Source organism: Cynoglossus semilaevis, chromosome 18 (assembly GCF_000523025.1).
Source record: "Cynoglossus semilaevis isolate Cse_v1.0 chromosome 18, Cse_v1.0, whole genome shotgun sequence".
NCBI classification, from domain to species: Eukaryota; Metazoa; Chordata; class Actinopteri; order Pleuronectiformes; family Cynoglossidae; genus Cynoglossus; species Cynoglossus semilaevis.
The window spans coordinates 8845897-8870177 of NC_024324.1; the positions used below are offsets into that span (position 1 = coordinate 8845897).

A 24281-nucleotide genomic window follows, 5' to 3' on the forward strand; every position below is an offset into this window, starting at 1 on the left:
CTGCGGCGGCAGCATGTCTCGTAATATTTAGGAATAAAAGGGCATGGGCTTTTTTTTTTTTTTTTGCTGAAAACAGCACAGCTTGGACCACGTCTTCCTCTCACCCTGCCTCTCCATCACTTCGGGGGATTTTTTTCTTTTCTTCCTCCCTCGGCTGTTATTAGCTGTTCTTTAATAATGAACCCAACAGGCGTCCTCTTCATTAGGCAGACGGGGGGAGAGAGAGGCCAGAGAGCCAGGCTGACCCTGCTGCACGCTCCTCATAGGGGGACTGGCACAGGAATTTTAATAGGAGAGCAATGCAGGCACGCAGGTCAGCGCGGGAGACACACTGTGCATGCCAATCTGAGCTGACCGACCGGCGTGAGCGCAGCAAGAGTGCTACGCCATCAGCCTGACGTCGGTCTGTAAAAGGCGGTGGAGGGAGGGACGCGGAGATGGGGAAGGGATGAAGGTAAGTGGGAAAGCGGTGGTGAAGGGATCAAGAGGGACAACGCCGGGGAATTGAGTAGCTATTCAGGGGAGAGGAGAGCAGGGCGGATAAAAGGCCAAGGTGACGAGAGCCTGGTGTCAAACTGAGACTCAGCCTGTTGTGATACTCATACTAATACAGCAGACGGACTGGGCCACATGGTGTTGTAGCGGTTAGCGCTAACAGATACAGCCACCGACTTCTCTGTATTTCCATGTTCTTTACATTAGTGGATTCAACCTAAAATATTGCTTACTGGACCTGGTTTTGTTCCAATCTTGGTACCAAACATATGGCCCGTGGGCCAAAAACGAGCAGCAGCACTTAATTCAATGCAGGTAGAGAACTTCCTCAATAAATCCCACTCTAGGTTTTAGGACGTGAGGACAATTTCGTTCCTTTTGTCTAAACCTAACAAAGTAAAACTGAATAATTATGGTCACATTTCTAAAGTTGGCTTTAGATTCATTTATTAATTTTTTTAGTAAGAAGGACAGACACCAGACCTGATTCTACAGTCAGAATCATTCTTCATGTGTTTTGACCTCTGACCTGTCCAGGCGTTCAGCCAAGACTGATGACAACTCCCGGTGCCTTTTATTACCTAACCAACCATGAGGCAGATATGAAATGTAAACACAACACAGGGAACTGTTGTTGCATCCACATTTCACAGCCTCTTACTCTGACTATAACNTCCCCCCCCCCTCCTTCCTTCCTTCCAGCCCCCTGCAGAAACAGAACACGCTGTATTTCAGAGCTCCTAAACAAGCTTGAGTGTGAGCTACATAAAAAGGTGCAAGCTTTCCGTGGGCTTTTAGAGCTACTCTCCCGGGCAGGGTAATAAAGCACCCCCCACCCTCACCCTCTCTCTCTCTCCTGCTCTGTGCTTAAGCAGTCTACCTTTGAGCAACACTTGATGTCGCCCATTTCTGAATTTGCCTGCCCTGAACAGCGCAGGTGATTTGTTGTATATTTACCACTGGGTTCAGTGGATTTTCTTTTCCGGGCCGAGGTAATTGCCACATCGACCTTGATGCAGATAGGATAAATGAAACATCTCCTCCGTCAACTCTCGGCTATTAGTAGAGCTACAGGATTACTCCATTTCCACAGCGATCTGTGGAAACATTTCACATTCGAGAAGTGTTTAACTTTCCTACAGCGGAGTGAGGCTGACCTCAGTTCACTGGACAAAAATCAAAGTCTGTACTTTGTTATGAATCAAGGTGAAAAGATTATTTCTCAGGAAGGGATTTGTTGCACTATTTTTTTTTTTTTTTTTACTATGACTCCTCATTAAACACAGGTTGTTTTAACGATCTGTATGTAATCCTGTGTTCCACGATTGAGCCTTGGACAGAGGTCAAACTGAGGTCAGTTTTGAATAATAACTCGATAATCAAGACTAACAAACTCCACTGATGATGTCGTTTCTCCAACTCCACTTTAACAGCCTCTGTGACTGCACTTAGATTATACTGCTGTTCATCTCCCTCTCTCTCCCTCTGTCTCTCCCTCTGTCTCTACTCTGGAGTTTTTTTTTTTCTCAGTGTGAGATCTTGTTCTCTCCCTCTCTCTCTACTCTGGAGTTTTTTTTTTCTCAGTGTGAGATCTGAGTTGGTTTATTTACCAACAGTTGAACAATAAGACTGTGAAAAATGAGAACATTAATTGAGAATACGAAGACAATTCTAACGTCAGACCTGGACGTTTTAGCCTGATGCTAAGACACAAATGTTCACAGTGAAGCCTCTTCATCGACTGAAACTATCACCAGTAGGTGGCGTGATGCAGACATACTGTGTCTCATTGTGATAAATCAGGTCAAACGTAGGTAAACTTCCTCTGGAATAGAGGTCTATATGAGTAAAAAATAATATATTCTTTTTTTACATATTTTTATGAATCGAATGCATTAGCAACCAGCACATAACGATCACTCAGACCTGCCATATTTTTAAACATAAAAGTCACATTTCTGCCTCAGCGCAGACTTTCTCTTTTATAAATATTCAGATGATGTCAATAAATCTGCGGGGGGGAAACAATAACAATACACAAAACCAGAGAGACCCCATAAAAATAAATCACACCTCTATAAACAAATTCTCTTCGACTCCGTTCCATTACTGTGCATCGATTGTGTGGTTTCCATATCAGAATACGGACTCAGCCGAGTTCTGGTAATGCAGGTCTATCGCGGTGCATTTTTAGCACTGACAGCAGCCATAATTCAGGCTGGATCACACCGAAAATCCATAAATGCGTCACTTCTGATTGTCCACAGCCTGTCAGAGCCACCGTCACAATCTGCTCCGTCATGTGTGGAGGACAGAGACTGTAATGAAGACCAGGGGACCGTGTCTTTGTATCCTTCTCATTTCTTACCCTGTCGGCTTTTCAAATTAAGAATGATGCTTCTATTTGTCCCACGGTTTATTCCCGGCAAAATGGTTGATTTAGCTGCGACTAACTCAGTGTGCGGCGCCGGGACAGTAAATACTGCAGCGAGAGCCGTTCTTCAAAGTGATAACTGGGGGGAATTTAAAGGGCGAGTTTGGATCAAATGTTTGTTTGGATTTTTTTTTTTACAGTGATAACTGAAACACAGCGTCTGAGTGATAGCAGACACACGATGGAGGCAGAAGTTTGAACAGTCCAGCACTGGTACTCCTGAAATCAGCCCAACCTATGACTCACCCGCTCTAATGTGTTTCTGTGCAGTCACCGTGTCCCTGCTGACAGACAGAGGTACTACGGTCATCACAGCCTTTGAAATTGTACTCCAAAAACAACGCTGATAGCGTTAACCCGGATGATGTAACGGCAAATTATCCGTTACAAAACGACAGTGACATCACTGGAGAGTGAGATAATGTTATCAGCATCAGCATCAGCACACTGAGCACACTGGCTCTTTGAACTCCAGTTAATTCTAGTGGTGATTACAAAGCCTAGACTGCTCCTCTAACTCCACAGCTACAGGAGATGCCACCTGAGCCTGAGCGCCCCCTTGTGCATGTTGGGGTTGCATCAAGTGAGATATTCAGACCTACTGTACATCCCAGGATGTAGGTCTAAGAGTTGTGGAGTTAAGGGACAGTGTCGGACAAGATACAGCTGCTGTATATCAGAGGGGACAAACTATGGCCTGGGGCCCAGATATGGTCCTTCAGGGCTTTTTAATCTGGTCCGTTAAACACTGGTACAAGGTCTGGTAAAGACTGATGTAAAAAAATTCTGTTTCATGCATTACAACAAACTGACTGTAATTTATGTTGATGCCATTAGATGGCAGCAGAGATCAAATGTACCTAATTACCTCTTAAAGTTTATTTTATTAAATTGTATTTAAATTAAAATATTTGGCCCAACATTCTACATCCAACTATTAGAACAGCCTATTAGTCAAAGAGTTTGCCAACCCCTGACCTATGATGTCATGGATGAACTTCAGGTGATTCTGACCAATCACCTGAGAGCAATCTCAAACATATCTCATACACATGTAACTAAATGACAACAGAATAAAAACAAGCCAACTTCTGTCCTTTTTCAGCCTCCATCTCCAGAGGTCCTTCATCTTAGATCACGTCATGGAGCTGACGTCACGACCAGGTTTCTAAAATTAAAAAGTCTGCTCAAAACTCACACAGAACCAAATATAGAAACCCGATGTGGACAACCAGCCAGGAACGGTCAAGGCCCAGAATTAGGAACAACTGCCTGTGGGGCTGTTGATCCATTAGGTGCCAAAGAGAGATGGATTACTGGAGACAAACAAGGTGGAGAGGGGAGGAGGTGGAAAAAATAGTTTCATAGTTTCATTGGTTAATGGATTCTAACTGGAGCCGTGCACCCAGGCCCATCACCACTGCTGCACCGTTCTGTCGTTGTTTGTACTGACATGAAGCCACTGTTCCTCACTTCCTAATGCCAACACGTGTCTTTAGTAGATCGGTCCACACGTCAGACGCTTGACTTTAAACCCTGTCATTAATTCCTGATGAAACCACATCAATGATTCATATTTATCTGAGCACGCAGCATTAAGTAGTCAAAATCCCTTTAATCAATAAGAATCTTTCACCCGAAGCAACAGAGGAAACAGGAACTTGTCTGGTGAGCGCGAGCATTCGTGTTTGCCATGCGCACGTGCGCCGGGGGACTCGCACCGGTTCGTATGGCGTCAGATTACACCGTCGCCGCCGCTCGCTCGTCCAGCGCGGCCATCAGTCCAACACTAATCCTCCTCTGATAAGTCTGGCTTCACAGGAATAGCACTGACATTTCGCCTCCTCCTTTTCCTCCCGCCACGCACGGATGGACCTGGGCTCCGGTGAGATGCTCTTTCATCCCGACCTTGGTGAGATGAGGGGGTTTGGATTCAGATGACTGGTGGATTAGATGGCAGCTCACAGGAGACTGAGAGACTGATGTCTGAGAGAAAGGCTCAGGAGACACTGGCACATGAGCAGAGTAAGCTGAGATCCAATCCTGGGGCTGAACCCAAGCTATTCTGGTTTGTCAGCTCAGAATAGCTTGTGGTATCAAAAAAAAAATGCAGCAGGTCAGGAAAACTGTCAAGTCCCTGACCAGTGACCCAGAAGACTTCAGTCAGCTCTTTTTCTGAGCCATCGTTTTTGTCTGTGTCACAACAAAAAGCTGAACTAAAACATCCTGCCTGAATGAGGAAGGAACAAAAACTTTGACGCAGTTTTTTTTTTCCTCGCAGCAGAGATTTGAATATTTGCAATTACACAAAAATAAATAACACCATCTGATAGACTACGCGGAGGAATAACAGAGACAGGCAAAGATACAAAGCTTATAATATTCCAGCACACTATTAAAAGTAAGCCGACAACATTTATTTTTCAAGGAGACTGCGATTTAAAAGCCATTAGCCAGAGCTACATGCCTGGCACATTAAATTACCATCAACGCAGCGCTGACCCGTAATCACTGCTGTGTTATTACAATGAGACAGGGACGCATTGTTTCAATCAGTCATTAATGTGCAGCTCCTGTAGCCTCCTGCTGGAGAACCACTATATCAACATCTTCTACCAAATAACCTTAATTGACCTTTTTTATTGATCATTTAGATAAGTGATAAGTGTCATTTATCACCTGGGTCCATGTGTTTGACTCATTATTTCCCATCTTCGTCTTTGGGCTAATGATCATCTAAACAACCTCAGGGGAAATCTTTGTCCCCCAACGAACTTCATAGCAGATCTCACTACTGTCTTTTACTTGATTCTCCTTCACTGATGGACTTTGGTATAAAAACAGAATATAATTAACCTGACTTTGGTATAAAAACAGAATATAATTAGCCTGGTATGTATATCTATAAATATATCCATACATGTATATATATATATATACTGTATCTTTATATACAGCCACAAAGTGTGGCGCGTCAGTTGCCACTAGGGGGTGCGCAAGATAAAAATATGTGGGAGTGATTTGGAATTTTTCCAAATGATGAAGACGTGTAAAATATGGACATTTTTAATTAATAAATAAATGATCTTTTTTTTCTTTGAAGGTGTGGATTAAAATATGGACATTTTTAATTAATAAAAAAACATTTTTTTTCTTTGAAGGTGTGGAAAAATGGTGGTGCATCAACCAACTGCAGTAAAGTAACAAACGCGACGAGACGTTTTAGGATGTGATCCGTTCAGTAAGTGCACGTTAACCCTCCACATCTAAATATAATGTAACACTGTGTATGTTGTGATATATTTGTGTCTCAGTGACAGATGTTCTCATGATAACCAGCTGCTGAAGAACACGCTCCTGTCTTGAACTGCCACACTTTCCTCCACCCACTCCACCCTGAACTACTGTGTGTTTTTCTCCCATCACTGTAATGGTACATGTAACAGTGGATACACTGCAGGCTCAAACATATGATGCTGTGAGGTCATAAAATCTAATCCAAACTCAGGTGAAATCAAGAGGCTGCCCAGAGAGAGCGACGGAACACTAAAGAACCCAGTGTTCTATTACACGTCAGGGGAACATGAGAGCAGCCTTAAACCAATACACTCATGTCTCATACTACTTTGGCCAAGTATAACCAGGTAGTCACGCTGTGCTAACCACATTACGCTACAGCAGCGCTGCTGGGGACGCGGTAATAAAGAAATGTAAGAAAGCTTTTTTTTTCTTTCTTTTTTTTTCTTCCCGGCTCAGGATCAATATCTTCATACAGAGGTTTCAGGGACAGGTTCGTTTTATGAACTAAAGGCTCCACCGGTGCCTCGGCCTCCACTTTGGTAACTTTGTACCTCAGACCTGACTGATTTAAGAAATAATAAAAAGCTAACAGCTGGCCCACAGGACGGCTATTGATTTTCCTCAGCAGTGGCAGATCAAGAGGAACATTTATGATCAGACAGGGGGCCAGAAATTATAGCAAACCCACTATTGATTAGGCGGAAGAGAGTGGACGGTTAAAAAGTTAACTTTGTGGACTCGGTCTGTAAGGAGCTGGGGGAGAGGAGGGAGACAGAGGAGGACAGGAGGGGGGAGGAAAAGAGAAGAAAGAAGAGGAGAGGTTTATAAAAAGAAGAAAAGCTCAGAGTCTTCCATCACAGCATTAACAGCAGTGACGGCTCATCCATCACTTGTATTTATGGCAGCATGGGTCAAATATTTGCTTAATTTGTCTCTCAGATATTCTGTCATCTTTAATGTTCATTTGCATATTAAATTACAACAACCATTCACAGCCCGACAGTATCTCTGACTCTGACTTCTTCTACAGTGAAAATCCTCCCAGAGGAACCGGCATGGGAAAAATCCTGCAGCCAGTTTCTCCCACATTCTCTTAATCCTGTTTATTTCTGAATCTTCTTTTTGGTGTTATTTTCTTTGTCAAGGTAGATTATATATTATCCTGAATTATTTTATCTGAAGATTACCATAGATCTCATAAATTACATCAGAAGAGGGAAAAAAAAAAAATCAAATTTTCAAGAAAATGCTTGGAAAACAAACTACCACTCACTGAACAAACTGTTACTAATGTAGTCACTAATTAAGCAGCAAAAATAATACTTTACTATGTGGTTAAAAGTAAATCAAAATAAGATGAATAAATAGAATGAGGAATGAGGTCATAAAAACATCTTAACTAAAAATGATGTATAAATGAAAGATCCTGAATTAAAAGGAGTTAAGTTTCATTAATCAAATAATTGAAAGATCCTGAATTAAAAGGAGTTAAAACTGCATAAAAAGTACACTTTTAAAAAGAACCACATTGTTAGTATTTAATATTTCATTAATCAAATAATACACAGAAGACATTGGCCAATGGAAGCAAGTCCAATAACTGGTCCTCGGGCCGTAGTTTGAAAAACCTCCACCTCAGTATAAACCAGTGTTTTCTCAGTCCAAATAACTAATTTCCTTCTCTATAAAAACGTCCAACATTCCATGAAGGTCATCGACTGATTCTCAACAATCAGAAATATATTCACACACACTCTACAGCGCTCTGTACATAACTTCAACTCTAACACGAGTTTCCTCCAAATGACACTCTGCATAAAACACGGCAACAAGTTGTTGTTCGCTTCGTTGGGCAAATTAAAAGGTGAACATGGTTAAGGATGGCGCCCACAACCGGCCCCAGCCAGTGCCACATCAAGGTGTGTCACTGCCTCCCTCTGGTGCTGCGGGGAACCACACCTCAGGAGAGGTGGCTCTCAGTTCAAATTTCACTCTACTTTGCAAAAACTGTAATCCACTCTGATTTTGAGATTACACCACTCTGACAGTAGGGGTCAGACTATGGAGCTGATGTCCCCTCCCGCCCCCCACACCCCCTTCCTCTGTGAGAAGATAATCTCATGTTTCGTTATCAACCCACGATGACGCAAGTGAAATATCAGAGGCATTAAATTGAGGAAACTGAACGTCAGCTGACTCCATTTGACCACAGATGTGACGTCAGGCCTCAGATTTGATCTGATGAGAAAAATAAATGATAATAATGATTATCAACATGTTAAATTACTGCTAGACTTAATGACAATCCAATGCAGTGATGCAGTGTGTGTGTGTTTTTCCATCATCCTCCCTCTCTCTCCCTCTCTCTCCCCCTCCCTCTCTTTGTGTCTCCCTGGACTCTGTAATGACATTTGGTCACTTTAAAGAGCCGTGATGGTGCCGTTAACTGGCAGGAGGGAGGCGGTTGTCACGGTTACCTGATGCAGCATGGAGCTGGACAATCTGCCATGCAAAAAAAATAAAAAAAGAATCTTCCTGGTCATGGCTATAATTACAGACAACCCTCAGGCAACCAGCAAACAAGTAACAGATAAAGGGCGCGTGTGTGTGTGTGTGTGTGTGTGAGTGACCAGTAGAGGTCAGAGTGAATGAAATCCTTTTCCTTTTTCTCTCCATCACTGCTCCTGTGTTTATTTAACCCACTGTGCTCCACACACACCAGCTGTCAAACACACCCCGCTGCTCTCCATTACACCCAGACCTGTCCCCTCAAAACACCAAGACACACACACACGCAGGTAAACACACACACACACACACACAAGCTGCAAGGTGGAGTTTTAATTAGCGACAGACGCAGAGACAGAGAAGCGTCTTCAATTGTCAGCTAACGACCAGGGAACGGTGTCACAGAAAAACTGGGTCACAACACAACATTTGGAGCGCATTCAAAATAAAGGTGGGCTGCAAATTTAAAGATGTAAAGTCAAACAAAGCCAACACTAAATTCCATTTGAAAATCAACATTTTAGCTTCTTTTTCTTTTTTTAGCAAAACTGAAAGATAAACTTCTACATTACTGAAAAATGCCTGGAAAAACAGGTGAGAAACAGCGGGGGTGAGTGGTCCAGACACCTGGGGTTCAAGGGTCACACCCAGTCCCTGGAATGGGACGGTTACCAAGGGCAACAGCAGAGGTCACACATCCAGCACAGCACAGCACTGGCCGGGACTTAAACTATGATGAATAACAAACCACGGCTGCTGCCGAATTTTAATAATAAAATGCAAAAAAAAAAAAAAAAAAAAAAAGAGCAATTAAGAACCAAATGTGCTTTAAATTGCCTGGTGATCCAATTAAAACCGAAGCCCTGCCGATAGCGGTTGGTTTCTAATGAGGAGAAAATTAACAGTATTAGTGCTGCTCCCGCCTCACGCTCCAGCGCCTCCTCCTGTTGGTCTGCTCGTTTTTTCTACTTCCTTTCTTCTCTTCCTGTGGGTTCGTCCCGTTCCGATTGTCTGTGGAAAATAAATATGTGTATTTGGACTTATTATCGTTCTCTAATTTACCGTAATGAAAGTGCGAGGCTGCACTGGCGGGATGAGCCGTTTTAATTTAAGCGCTGAATCCAGGCATGCATATTAATGACCTCATTTGCATAAATCATGTCACTCCACTCGGGATTCCAATTAAACCCTTGATTAATTGCTCGGCTGACCCGTTAAATAGGATCCTTTAGGTGGTTCAACAGGCCACCGCAGCCTGTTGACACACACACACACAAACACACACACACAATTTATTCTGATTAAGGTTTATCCCAGGAAGAGGATCAGCTACTGCTGTAACGCAAACATCGAGAAAGTTCAACAGTCGATCGTCAAACTGAGTCGAAAAAAGTTGACGACCGCAAGGTGTTCAGTTTGTCATGAGATAATAAAAATAATAAAAAAGGAGGTGAAGAGGAAATAAGGAAGTAGTAGGAGAAGAACTAGAAGACAGAGGAGGAGGAGGAGATGGTAAGGAAGGAGAAGAATTAGAAGGAACAGGAAAAGCGAAGGTCGAGAAGGAGGAAGAGAAGGAAGGAAGGTGAAAAGTCCGTGTAACGTCTTCATCTGTCGCCGCAAGATTTCAGCTCCGTGCCAAATTTCATCGCCACATATTTTCTTCTTCCGCCAACATCAGCGCTGGTGGTTCAGTGGTAGAATTGTCGCCTGCCCCGGGGGACGCCTGGGTTCGTTTCCCAGCCAATGCAACTAGCTTTTCAAGAATTTCCCAAATGTGGGATCAATCTGATCTGCTGGTGTAAACACAGACTGACGTGGTCTGTTTCTCTGATATTCCCTCAGACAATTCAGGACATTTCCACCAAGTTCTGCTCAGGACACAGTTTCATTTCACTTCCATATTAACATGAACTTCTACCACACAGAGCACAGTTTCATTTCACTTCCATATTAACGTGAACTTCTACCCGGTCATGGACCCGTTCAGAGACCCCCTCTGGTCCCCTGACTTTTCCCTGAGGGTCTCTCTAAGCTCTCCTCTCATTTTCATTCCATCTTCACTGCCCTCTCAGTTCACTTTCACATTCGCCCGTGCATCACCACGGCCACGGACACCGGCCCCTCATTCCTGACTCATCTGGAGCGTTTCAGCTCAGAGTGAGTCATAATGAGACCTACTCTCCACCACCACCGCTGCTGCTGCTGCTGCACTGAAAATAGGCTCAATTTCCTGCGTAAGATGTCCTTGGAGAAAATATCTGTGATCATCTCTCTCAGTGCTTATTCTATGCTGCAACAAACACGTCCCAAAATAAGACGGAGGTATTAATGCCCCGGGGCCGGTGGAGAAGATGAAGAGGATTTGATGGATTCTCACAGAAGCACGGAGATGCAATATTAATGCAAATGACTGGATTTGAAGTTGGAGGATGAACTTTTCCTTTAGTTACACAACAACTGAACCGCACAGGACCTCGAGGGAACGTCTACGTGGGCGTTAGTGTAAACTATAAGACCTATTTTAACCACATGAGACGTCGACGTCACAGATTCACTGGTAATCAGTGAATAAACTGTAAAAAACATGAAGAATTAATTTGAGGATTTTTGTTTTTTACATTTTACTGTTTCCTAAGTGTAAAGAGAAGCCTTGTGATTGACAGGCCCTCTGAGCCAATCAGGTGTTCCGAGGCTACCATCAGCCAACCAATGGCTACATTAGAGTTGTGACACAGGAAAAAATGGACGTTGGAATTATTGGATAAAAAGTTCAAATCATGCATTGAAACATGTTGAAAAATTTAAATTGTCCCTTGCTGCTCATTTTGGACCACTCACAGGGTCACGCACCACATCTTTTCCATCACATACACCTACTACACCACTGCATTTAGAACTTGTACTTCAACTGATCTCTAAACCAAACAGTATGTCTCTTTCATCCGTGCTACTGCTAATACATGCAACACATGCACATCTGTCCAAAACACAGAGTTCCAGGCTCTGTGGTCGACTTCACTTCTATATTTCTGCAGCTGATTCAAATCAATCCCGGTGCAGAGAGGATGAAATCTGTTTTTTTTTAATCATAGTCAAATATATTTTTCATTCTGCTCGTCCAATCGTCACAAAGAGAAGCTCCTTTTTTCTTTTTAAAGACAACTGTGGCACGAGGTGGAGAAGAATATTTTCCCACCTGAAATTTCTAAATGAGATTTGCTAACCTTGGGCACGACATCTATTTCAAGTCTGTCATTCCTACGTATCTCTCAATTTTCTCTTATCTGTGAAATCTGCGCACCGAAGCCGATCATCTTTGTGCAGAGCCGTCACTCAGTAAACGCCGTTGGTTCATTCACCCTTTAAACATGTGCAGAACACTGCTATCAGATGTCCCTGTGGGCTCAACACGCGGCCAAATAAGATAAAAACTGATGAGTTCTTCTGGAATATTGATAAACGCCGTTGGTTCATTCACCCTTTACACATGTGCAGAACACTGCTATCAGATCTATTTTTTCTGAGTAGAAAAATCCCACAATGCAGAACATAATTAAACAATTTTTGTGTTTGTTTGTTTTTGAACAGTTCAATTTGTAGCTGTGATAAGAAGTGACGCAACGGGAGTGACAAAACAAAGAATTACTGATGACATCAGTGAGGAAACACTGCTGCACTTTCTTGAAAAAAAAAATACATTTCACGTCAGCGTAACATAGTCGTTTGTTAATTTTGTATTATTATTTCTTCTTCTTACTATGTATGGATTTTTCTTTAATTTATTTGTATTGATATTTTCTACTAGTCATTCCTGAATCAGATTAAAAACACTGTTGGTAAATATATATTTTTTTACTCAAATGGAAAATTTAATGAAACATTGTTTTATATTTTAAATTCAGGGGAATATTATTTTTCTTTATTCTTCTTTTTTTAACAGTGGTTTTGAGACACATCCTGCTGCTTCACTACAACAGCAGCGTGACAAATGGGTTCAGTATGAAGGAACCCACATGTGAGTGTCAGTGGCCCAGAGAGTGGTCTCTCTGACCAATCAAACCCTCCCAGATGCTAAATATAGGTCTATTCCACCCTGTGATAATGTGCCAGTGACCCAGTCTCCCAGCGTCCTCCTCTCAGGCCTGTTAGCCTCTCCATTCCACACTGATTTATAAATAACACCAGTAGCTCTGATCCACCGCAGCAGCAGCAGCAGCAGCAGCAGCAGCAGCCAGGAGATGTGTGATTACAGCAGGACTCAGAGACAGGAAGTGGAGAACACTGTTCATCATCAAATGTTGAAAAGCAACGCCAGATGTTTTCTTAATTTAAAACAAGATGATCATATGGGGGGAAAAAAATTAATCTGTGATGTAACGTCAAAACATATGGCCCGTAGGCCAGAACCGTCCCGTTAGGGGGTTCAACATGGCCCTGCTTGATGAATTTTGAAAGGAATACACAAACACTTCATGTCAGAGATGTTCTGTCGAATGATATTTGATTAAATATGAATATTGACTGATGTACTTGGACTTATTTGCTTTAAAACAAAGAGGGGGAGTTGATGTTATTTACAGGTAATTATGTTATGATTGTACTGGACAATATAATCAGGTTGTATGTGGTCCTTAAACCAAATTAGCTCGACACCCCTGCCCTAGAGGTTCCACACAGGTACTGCAGTGTGGCCATGAAATGATTCAATGATTTTTCACACACTTTATTTCCACATATCTGAATGAAGACAACGATAATTCCAAGTCAAAGCAGCTGCTACAATATGACGGAGTTGCTGACGTACAGTGTAAGGAGTTCAAGTCCATGACACACACTCACTGTGACAGCCTCTAATCATGCTCTCCGCTCTATTATCTACACCGCTAACAAAGCACAGGCATGAACTCAAATATGTATTCTGTTCCTTTTTCATTACAACTGGCTCAGTGTAACGAGCCGGGCTAATAATACTTGAGAAATAACTTAATTACCACTCGATCTCTGCAGCTCTGCTAATTATAGCCCTTTATAAAAGAGCCGCAGTAATGCACTTTTAAGTGTAATGGGAGTTTATCTAATTAGGTCCGTCACACACACACACACACAGATACACACACTGGTGAGAGGACTGTCAGTCAGTAATTAGTGCGCTGATGAAAACCAGTATTACTGTGTCAGGACCGACCTGGACGCCTCAGCTTTAACCACAGTACTGTCATCATGACCGACTCTGGGGAACACAGCAAGAAACAACCGACGCCTTTTCTATCAATTCAGTTGGAACCAGTACCCCCCCCCACACACACACACAGACACAGACACACACTCCCTCCCGTTAATGACCGTCTTCCATCTCAGTCGCGGCGTAAATGAGCGGCCTGTTGTGCTGTCGCTGCTGCGGCTAACGGGATTGGTCACACCGACTAAGAAGGTGTGAATATACACTGGAGTTGTTAAGTCTGGAACACGGTCCCGTTTACTTTAATCGCTGGTGAGAAGTCGTTTTTAAACCACACTTAAGGCTGTGGGAATCTGCAGAACAAAAGGTGTTTGCCCTCATTATCACCAGGCTGGTGTGACGTCCTGAGGACGAGTGTTAAACCGACCAATCATCACAGTCTTCAGGTCATTACTTAAGAATTCCGCTGATATCAAGGCGTACCTTATTTGGCCGCAGACCCCGGAGGCCTGAGGTTGGACTGGAGGTCATTTAAACATACTGTATCCTCGTGCGGAGCCACGTCTTATTTGCTTTCCTGACTTAAACCCAGTGAATGACATTCACCGCCGCTGCCAGAGCTGCACTGCTGCCAAAGTGGATACTTGAACCAGCTCATAAAATAATTTGTACATGTGGCCAAAAATATCACGGGACATCTTGAAGCGCTTTGCTGATTTTTAAGCCCAATTCTTTGGGGCGACGGCTTTTGGAAAGTGGTGCGGCTACGGGATGAAATGAGTGCCAATGCTCGCAGCGCGGGGGCAACTAGAGGCCGGGAAGGAAAACAGCAATTGCCATTAAGGGTGTCACTTTATATCTGACGTCTAAATATCCGATTGGACCTGAGGGGGAAGGCTCAAATTTAAAGTTTAAATCCCCGACTGAGGAGAGCCAGGAAACATCTGTCAGAAGAGCTTAACTGATCAAAGGAATCTCCTCACCTTAGATCCTTCACTGTCTTTAAAAGAAGACAGTGATGTTACGTTGCTGTGGGCAAGCTTTCACTGTCTTTAAAAGAAGACAGTGATCTGTCAACGTTGCTGTGGGCAAGCAAACCGACCTCTCCTCTCTGAGAGGATTATTATTATTATTATTATTATATTATTATTTCTATTCAATTATTTCTATTCCTATTTGTCTCCAAACTGCCGTCACATTTTTAATCTCATGCACCCCCCAGTGGCAGCTCCATCAACCTCACATTTTGGGAATCTTTTCCCCAAAGTAAGGCTAAAGATTCATTGCTCCTTGTAGTTGGCAACATGAAGTGTTTTTATGTCAGACAATGTTCAATTTTGGAGATTTATTGTAAGTGTTGAATTTATTTTTACATTCATTCATTTAGGACACGAATCAGACCTGAAAAAAAACAACTAAAAAACAGTATTCAATGTGAAGTGAAATAGTTCCTCTGGGCCCTGTGATGTGGAACTGTTCGACTACATTATTCCACTTCCTCCTGCAGATTGTCCAAAACAAACAGCCTGAGAAGCTGTTTCATCCAAACAGAATTCCCGTTGACGCAGCCAGTGCCAGGATTTATATTAAATATCTGTGATTTGAAACAAACAGGTCTGGTCTAGAGTACGTTATATAACGGACACGTGATCCGACGTCTCCGGGCAGCAGTGAGAATATTAAATATAACTTCTGGCAGGAATTGTTTCCCAGGACATGCACATATGTGGAAAACAGGGACTGAGGTGTGCTAATGTTGTACATTTGGCAATTCCTGCACAAGTCTGTCTTGACCTTTGCTTCTGCTGCCAAGTCGTCACAAACTGCGAGAGTCAACAGTTTCTTAGATTTGACAGCGAGTCAGAACCAAATCCCCGACAACTGACGGCGCCCAGCATCGGTGTGGAACGCACACATTCACGGCGAACGTCCACAGCTTGTGCATTTGATTAAAAATGAAAATGCAAAAGGGAGACGAGTTTTATTTAATCACAGCAAGGTTTCCAGATGGCTTCCTAAATTGGGTGTTCCCAGATTATGTTCTCGTCACTGCATTTCTGACGATTATTTTATTATGGACAAACTCAGTCCTGCAATTCACCAGCAGCTGTTTTTAGGGCCGGTCAACGATGGACAACGACCAAGTCTGATGAGCACAACAAAACACAACACGGCATCAGTGCCATTCTGAGCCTGGAAACACATTTAAAATCAATCTATTTTTCCTGTGCTCCTTAGTCCAAAAATTCACATTTTAAAAGACTTGAATATGAAAAAAAAAAATCTCAGGTTCCATTTTTATTAGCTTAAACCAGGGATTCCCAAAGTGACCTGGGTCTGCACAAGCTGCCACTAGGGGGTGCGCACGATAGAAAAATGCGAAGACGATTTGGTGGAGAATTTTTTTGCACATTAAAGACGTGTAATCAGCATCTCCTTTGTGGAGTTTGAAATAAAAAAATGACATTTGAATGATATAGTTTCTGTTTTTTTTTTTTAGCTGTAAGAAATTCCATCGATCTGGTTGGGCTGTAGAAAGGGCCAAAAATGATTATGAACCTCTGACTTCGACTACGATAATGAAAGACTAATATAAGACTATGATTCTTTCCACAGAAACAGAGCGTCCTGTTTGTAGGTGTGGACACCTGTGGAGCAGTGAGGCTGCAGTGATCCTCGTCTGTAGCTGCTGGAGGTCAACGGTCCAACACTCTGAGGTCAGCCAGAGCTGGAGTGATGATCGCTGCTGACTCTGCCAAGTCCAGTGAGCCTCTCAGGTCATCTGTGTCAGTAGAGGAGGGGCGGGATTTGGAACAGTCAGTGATCCCATCAAAGCATGTGTCAGGGAGTTTGGGGGGGGGGCACTGTGTCTTTACCACTGATCCGCACACACTCCACGGAGCTGTGATCCCCTTTAACCGACTCTCAGCAGGCAGCGACCACAAAGACAAGCCAACAGAGGGGGCTATTTTTCAGGGCAGGAATCAGATCGTGTTAAAAAGCAGATAGAGATGACGGAGGCTCCTCCAATGGAGGGATGGCTGCTGGTCTGAGCCTGTGTGTTGCTCTCTGTTAACGTGTCTGCTCACTTTCTGTTCCACTGGCTGTGCCTCATTTGTTTCACTGTTATCAGGACAAATCCTCAGTTCAACACAACACTACTTTCAACTTTTAACAATATGGAAATCTCCATAATTAGACATTGCTAGATATTTTAGCAGTGTTGCCGCAGTCGCCTCATTACAGCGTTTGCAAAATGTGCGCGTTCATCAAAGGCGCCCGTCTCAGGATCACATCACTGTTCATTACTGCTCAGCCATTCTGTCTAATTATCAAGTAAATTGAACAAGTTAATGTGGACAGAGCTGAATAATTTACTCATAACTGGTCGGACAACACACTGACGCAAGAACGCCGAGGCAGACGTCAGGTGCTCTGACGCGATGCTGAAGGAGAAGCTTTGATATTTGACTGCTTACACTGCTGATGAAAGAGTTTCATTTATGAGTGAATCAGCAACCTGGGAGAACAGAGCCACCAGACGCTGACTGATCTCATTAGTTTTACAATTAAGCTACGGCGCGCCGTTTTAAAGAGCTGTTTTTGGGGTTTTCTGTAATGGAGACCTCTTTCCTTACAATGAATTTTTCATGGCCTGCCGTCAGGGAAGGAAATTAACTTTGAAATATTGGAATGCTTTCTTCGTAAGGTTGGGTTTTTCTGGGGTTTCCACCAAGTAAAAGAGGATTTTAAGGCATTTGGTTTGAAGTCAATGAAACAGTAAAGATAGCTTTGAGCCTGGTTGGACTATTTTCGACAAAGGTCTTACAAAGGTTGGACTATTTTCGACAAAGGTCTTAAAAAACTCCAAGGAATTTTTTCTTTCTTCTTTATTTATTATGTTTTAACATTTTAGTAGTTATAATTTATGATTTTTTTTATTTATTATGTTTTAACATTTTAGTACTTATAATTTATAAGATTTTTATTTAGATTTTTTTATTATTATTATTGATTATTATTGTTTTATAAATAATTCCTCCTTTTACTTTGTTGACTGGTAATTTATAGAACCTCTTTCATTCACCTTTTTTGCCTTTTGCAGTTGAGAATCGAACCGAGGACTTTCTGTTTTGCGTCCGAGGCCGGCGTACTAACTGCTACACTGCAGAGACGACCACAGCTCTCACAGTTAAACTTTTAGCTATGCAGTTGTAACTAGTTTTGTCTGTAAAACTCCATGAAATATTTTATGCTAACTCTTAGCTATTACTTAGTTGACTTTTAATATTTCTATACTTTACAAAACCTGGTACTCCTTTGCTCTGCCTTCTGGCTAACTTCAGAAGCAAATAAAAAACCAAAATCTGGCTAACTTCAGAAGCAAATAAAATAACAGAATTAAAAAAACGTTCTTACAAATCAATTTAAAATTCTAAAAAGTCCACACCCCGCTGTTTTAGAATCGACCAACATTATCCAGCTAACGTCCAAAGATCTGTCAATTCATATGCAGAATAAAATCAAGCGTTCCATTGGCAGCGTTAAATAAAAACCTGGTCCAGACTGAGCTGCAACAAATGTCAGCAGTTAAAGATTAGCCTTCAGTCGGGCTGTGAATGACACAGCGTTGATGCAGTACAGTTGCACCTGCCCGTTTAACACTGACATACCAGTCAAGTCACATCTCACCTCTCCACAAAGCATCCGTCACTAATGGTGTTTTCCTGTGAAACTGTGTAGTACACGGCAGTGAATATTCGCGCTGTCAAAGGATTAAGAAATTGCCGAGTATCTAACACTGTAACGGCTACAATTTATTTTTCCTCCCTGACACAGCTGAGCAAGAAAGCCATTAATTTCCTCCCCAAAATTGAGTAGTAAGGACTTTTTCAAAGGTCCTGGCCATTGTTCAGCTCCTCAGCTGCCACGCTCCGCCCGCTCCGCTCCGCGCTGACAAAATAGTTTGGCTGTAACCGCTTCAATTTGTTGCAGTAATAAAACAGACGGCTGTTTGTAGGTGTAATTGTACACAGTTTGACACGACGGGCGGTTTCGAACCTGTCCACTCACATAAAGCTCTGTGATTGGCTGTTTAATGTGCACATTATGGTCGTCTTCACACGGTGCCGTCCCCGTGATCAGGGCTCTCTGACACTTGATTAACCTGCACTTCAGCAGAACCGGCCAGGGCTCGAGGCAAAGTTTTGGACTTTACACGTCACAAACACCTCCGTACGTGTGTAGAACACGGGGATATCAGTGTCTCACTAAATACCTCCGTACGTGTGTAGAACACGGGGGTATCAGTGTCTCACTAAATTAGGTATTTGTTTTAGTAGTAAAAATAAATACATTTAATTACATGCATATCTAATAACACATTAACATTATTAATAATCAGTTTACCTTGTTAAATCTTTTTTAAAAAAATGATTCCAGATCATTCCAGCTATTTTATGTTGATGATAAAGCTAAAAAACTAATTAAATGTCCACCACAGGTCTGCGTAGCCCTAGTTGGAAAAGACAACTATATCAATTGACATCAACGAATCCCTCAAACGCAGCACTTGTCCCTTTGGCCACAGCTACTGTGAGAGTTCACAGAAAATGAAAATGACTGGCCTGTCAACCTGTCTCCTCCAGGTGAGAAACCATTTTCTTTTACAGCCCACGTTCAAATCATAACAAGAAAGAAAGCGTTTAGACAAAAAGACATCACAAACTCAACACGTCCCACGAGTCGGGCGCTCCTACCAGCGGATTTCAACGCAGAACAAATGTGGAATTTATCCTCATTCAGCAGAAAATTAAATTTGCTGATTGTTCATTTAAAAGTGCACACAAAGTCTCTGCTCACAGCAATTCAATATAATTTGTTTCTCCTGTTCCTTAATGCTCTTTATTAGTATAATAAAATTAACTGCAATCACTGTGAATGAGACGACTGCTTGGCTGCACGCTCCACAGCCTAATCCCTAATGAGTCAGTTCTCATAAAAAGAAAGCAGCGAGGAATAAATAGGTTGGGTTTTTTAGGCAGAGAGAGAGAGAGAGAGAGAGAGAGAAAAAGAGAGAGAGAGAAAGAGAGAGAGAGGTGGAATAAACTCTGAACACAGGTACGGACGCTCACACAGACGCTGAGAACGGACGACAATTATGAAAAGTGCAGCATCAGCAGAAACGTCTCACTGTGGTGGGAGACTCTGTGCTTCCAGTGCAGGTAATGAGGTTAAAGGTCAGTCGGAGTCTTACATGACACCAATTAGTGCAATATTTGAGATTAGCACTCCTTCAAGTCATTATTATCTGTGGTGGGTTGATACCTCGCAATTTCAGGGAAGCTAATTACAGAATAATGAGAAGGGAAACGAATACAGAGATGCAGGGGGGTTAATCCTGAGGGGAGGGGCAGTTTGGAGGTCAAACACAGCACCGCGCTGAGTTTCACAGATCAACATGAAGGTTTAGGTTACGGTGAGGTGGCAAAGAGTCGTGTTGAGGTCATAGTGCAGGGACTGATTTACCGCCTGGGTCAACACTTCTTCCTTGAGAACTCTTCCAAACACAAAGTCTCACAAAATCCCTTGAAATTTGCCTTCACAGTCCTATTATTGCCCCACTTAACAACAAAATCTGGCAACACCGGAACTCTGCTGCTATTCAACGCCAGGTCCAGCCAGATCTTAGGTCAGGGGTTCGGTTCTGACTGCCACTGTCCACGTTATTATCACGCCTCAGTTTCTACAACAGGTCAACAGATCAAATGTTCTGGTCAACAGCTGACATTGGTAACTGCAATTGCATGCAGCCACCAACAGGGTATGCACATGTATGTATGTATTATATAAATATGTACATATATGCAAAACATATATGTATGAATTGATGAGTGCATGTGCAAATGTATGCTTGTATGTATGTGTGCACATATATTTGCGTGTATTTTTGTATCATTTATGGACATATGAATGTATGGATACATGTAAGGGTGTACATATGTATGCATATATAAATGTATGTATATATATTTATGTGGGTCTAGTTTATCATTTAGACTCTAACCTCAGCCTAATCCCAGTACAGTTCTCGGCCGACGTGTTCTCGCCGCCCGACTTCCTTCACCTTGAAGCAACAGGCGACCGCAGCGAGGAACAACCTGACGTTTCACACTGCAGGTCAAAAAGTGACACTTCATTCTCTGCGACGCATCCCTAATAAACACTAAGGGCAAAGCCATGGGCAAGCAGCGGTTTTTAACAAGGACAAGAACACAGATCCACTTCCACTGATGACACTTTGATGAATGAACTGTCCGCTCTAATCGATGGCTCCACGACAGCCACAGTCGTCGGCCTGTCAACGGGCAGGTGGTGTCAGAGGAAACGCACTCCCTGGGCAAACTTTAGTAAGTTGCAGCAGATGTTGACTCAACTGCTAATTATCCCCAAAAATAACACGTGGGGGGAAAAAAGACATTTAAAAACCTTTAAAATCTGCTTTTCTTCATCGATGGTTCAGATTAAAATCCTGTTCTAAAGACACGTCTCCTCCTGACTGTTTTCATCCTCTCTCTCTGTTCCTGTCACTCAAACACGTTTGTAGTGGACACATCTGTGCAGCCAGACTCATCAAAAACAACATGTTTGTTGATGACGTCAGCGTCTATTTCCACAAGAACGTGGGCGGAACAGTAGACGTTCATGTGGTCACTGGAGACTCGTCCACAAAACCTGGCAACATTTGATTTAACACTGGCAACTTCAGACTGAGTTGCTAATGATGCGTGCTAATAACCAGGTCACAGTCAAACCACAGGTTGAACAACATATTTTCACCTACGTAGACGTTCATTCTCTGCTGTTAGTTGGTAAAATACTGTTGGGTGAATACGATATTACGTACATTACAATCATTATGGAGCAGTACGACCAAGTCATTTCTCTGGACCATATTTTTCAATATGTGGTTTTCAAAGACTGTGTTAATAGATTTGATTACTCTATTTTTGTTTCGACGTAATTCTTTACATTGTGTTTACTAATTTTAATTTTAAAACAAAATAATACGTGAAAATTCCGACCTAATGCTAGATAAATAATAATAATGTCATCACATCCAGTCCAATAAGAATTGACTAAATGGCTGAGTGTCACCTGAAGTGAGCACTTGAGGTAAAGTATGAATTTAAAAAAAACAAAACAAAAAAAAACACCCAACTGTTTATAATATCCTTTACAGTATAAACTCGGGAACTTTTCCATTTCAAAATGCCTCAAAAAATATATATAGTCTACATACAGTCAAAAGTTCAGAACCTGCTGAGTTCACACCACACCTAAAACAATTACAAATACGGCTGATATTAAGTACTAAGGTACTTTAAGTACCTGGAGGGTGAACCCCCCTAAAGGTTTATGTCAAATCCTTTTTTTTTTGTTTTGCACAAAGTCGCCTCAGAGGAGTCAGGCTGATACAGCCAGCCGTGACATGCATCCCATTCACAGCTGCCAGCAGCAGCCACTGCTGTCATCTGCTGAGTGTTTTTGTATATCTGTTGTGTTTATTCTGCCTCCATCTCCACTCTGCATCCAGGCCTATAGAGCCTCTGCGGCTGATTGACAGAACCAGGCTCAGGCTCCTGCTAGAGATGTTGTGATTGACATCCGTGAGACGGAGGAGAGCCGGGGAGAATTTTCACCGTCACTCTTTGACGTGCCAAGGGCCCGGAGATGGCAGAGGGCTGATTTTTTTTTTTTTTTTCACAGAAACCGACGTTTGCTAAAGGCCTGTATGTATACATAAGAGGTTTTAGAAATGGAAATGTCCTACCTGTGGTGTTGGAGAGTGTACACAGAGTTTTTATCCCAACATCCTTTTAAAGCCGGAGACCAGAGGTGTCTATAGTTTCCCAGTTACTGCTGGGACTTTTGTGTTTCAGCGAGTACCACGGCTCCACACTCACATGAGCTGAAGCCGTGACATCATTTGACACCACAGATCATGGAAACCACATCACAACTTTCACAGACACAATGACAGGGGACTGTGTATGTGGAAAGACCGGAACTCATCACTCAACACTCACACGTACAGACACACCCAGAGAACCACACACACCTTCGTCAAACACACGTTCACACACACACACACACGCTGGAGGAAGCATGTAACTCACTCTTCTGTCGTCTTTGTGGCTCGCTGCCTCAGAGTCTTTACTGTGGCTGTCAGACGAGGCCCTGCCCCCAGCGTCCGTCTGGCTGTCATCCTGTTCATCCTGCTGATTGGCCCCCGATGGAGGGGAGCCCAGAGGGCGGGGTTCCTTGTGCTGAACTCCACTCTGGACCTCCATCTTCCTCTGCTGTGCCTGGACAGGGTGGGGTTGAAGAACATGTGAGTGACAGGACAAGAACTAACAGAAGGACTAACAGAACAACGACAGGAGAACTTGGATCATCCATTAGACTGTTGCAATCTAAAATAAATTATTGCAAACTTTGATAAATAAAAAAATATTTTTTTAATTATTTGAAATGATTTTGTACATGTTAATCAATAGTATTTTGTAAGATTCTGTAATCTTCAGGTGTAAAACCACTGTGAGCCACAGATAGAAGACAAACAGAACTTTCTAACTCAGCAGCTGGTGGACTCAAACCTGAAACCTTCTGAACCCAAGGTCACTTCCTTAACCACTAAGCCCCCACTACCAAAGTGGCACTGGGACAGAACCGTAATAACACGAATAGAAGAGAAACACATTTTGACATCATAGCAAAAAAGACCAAACTGTTTTGGTGACGAAGTCTTACTTCAGCTGCTGCTGTGACCGTTTGAAACATTAAAGGTTCTGGACCTGATGCTGCTCACTGGGTCGGTCACTTTGTTACAGTGAAGAACCTCCTAAGACAAAAACAGGCACTGACTGCACTTAATGCGTCTCAAAAAAAAAAAAAAAAAATCAATGTGCCGTGTCCGAGTGCTTGTGTTGGACCATAGTCTGGTGCATGGTGCCTTCAAGTCCCCGAACAATAAAGCAGAGACGAGCAGAGTAAAGAGGAGGACGGAAAAAAAAAAAGAAAGAAAGAAGTCACCCTGTCTGAAGGACGGATCAGACCACAGTCATCTGAAATCAGCAGCCAGGTGATGTGAAGCACAGAGTTGCTTCATTCTGCATTCTGGCTCCATAAATAAGTTATGAGGTCAGGTGGATGTTTTCTCTCTCTCTCTCTCTGTCTCTCTGTCTCTCTCAGCTGAGATGAGCTGCCTCATAAATGCACGTCCTGAAGGACCTTTTACTAAACATTTACCACTGCGGCACACGGAGCAAGAAGCTAAGCTACGGAGCCGGGCACCTTAACGGC

The 24281-nt window shown here is 42.6% G+C and overlaps 1 protein-coding gene across 1 annotated transcript in view; it reads right to left on the reverse strand.

Moving 5' to 3' along the window:
• rbms3 (RNA binding motif, single stranded interacting protein) overlaps positions 1–24281 on the reverse strand; it is a 307360-nt gene that overhangs the window by 252324 nt on the left and 30755 nt on the right. Inside the window, exon 6 of the mRNA XM_025065109.1 lies at positions 23096–23284. Coding sequence (XP_024920877.1) covers positions 23096–23284 — 189 coding nt within the window. The remainder of the gene's footprint in view (positions 1–23095; positions 23285–24281) is intronic.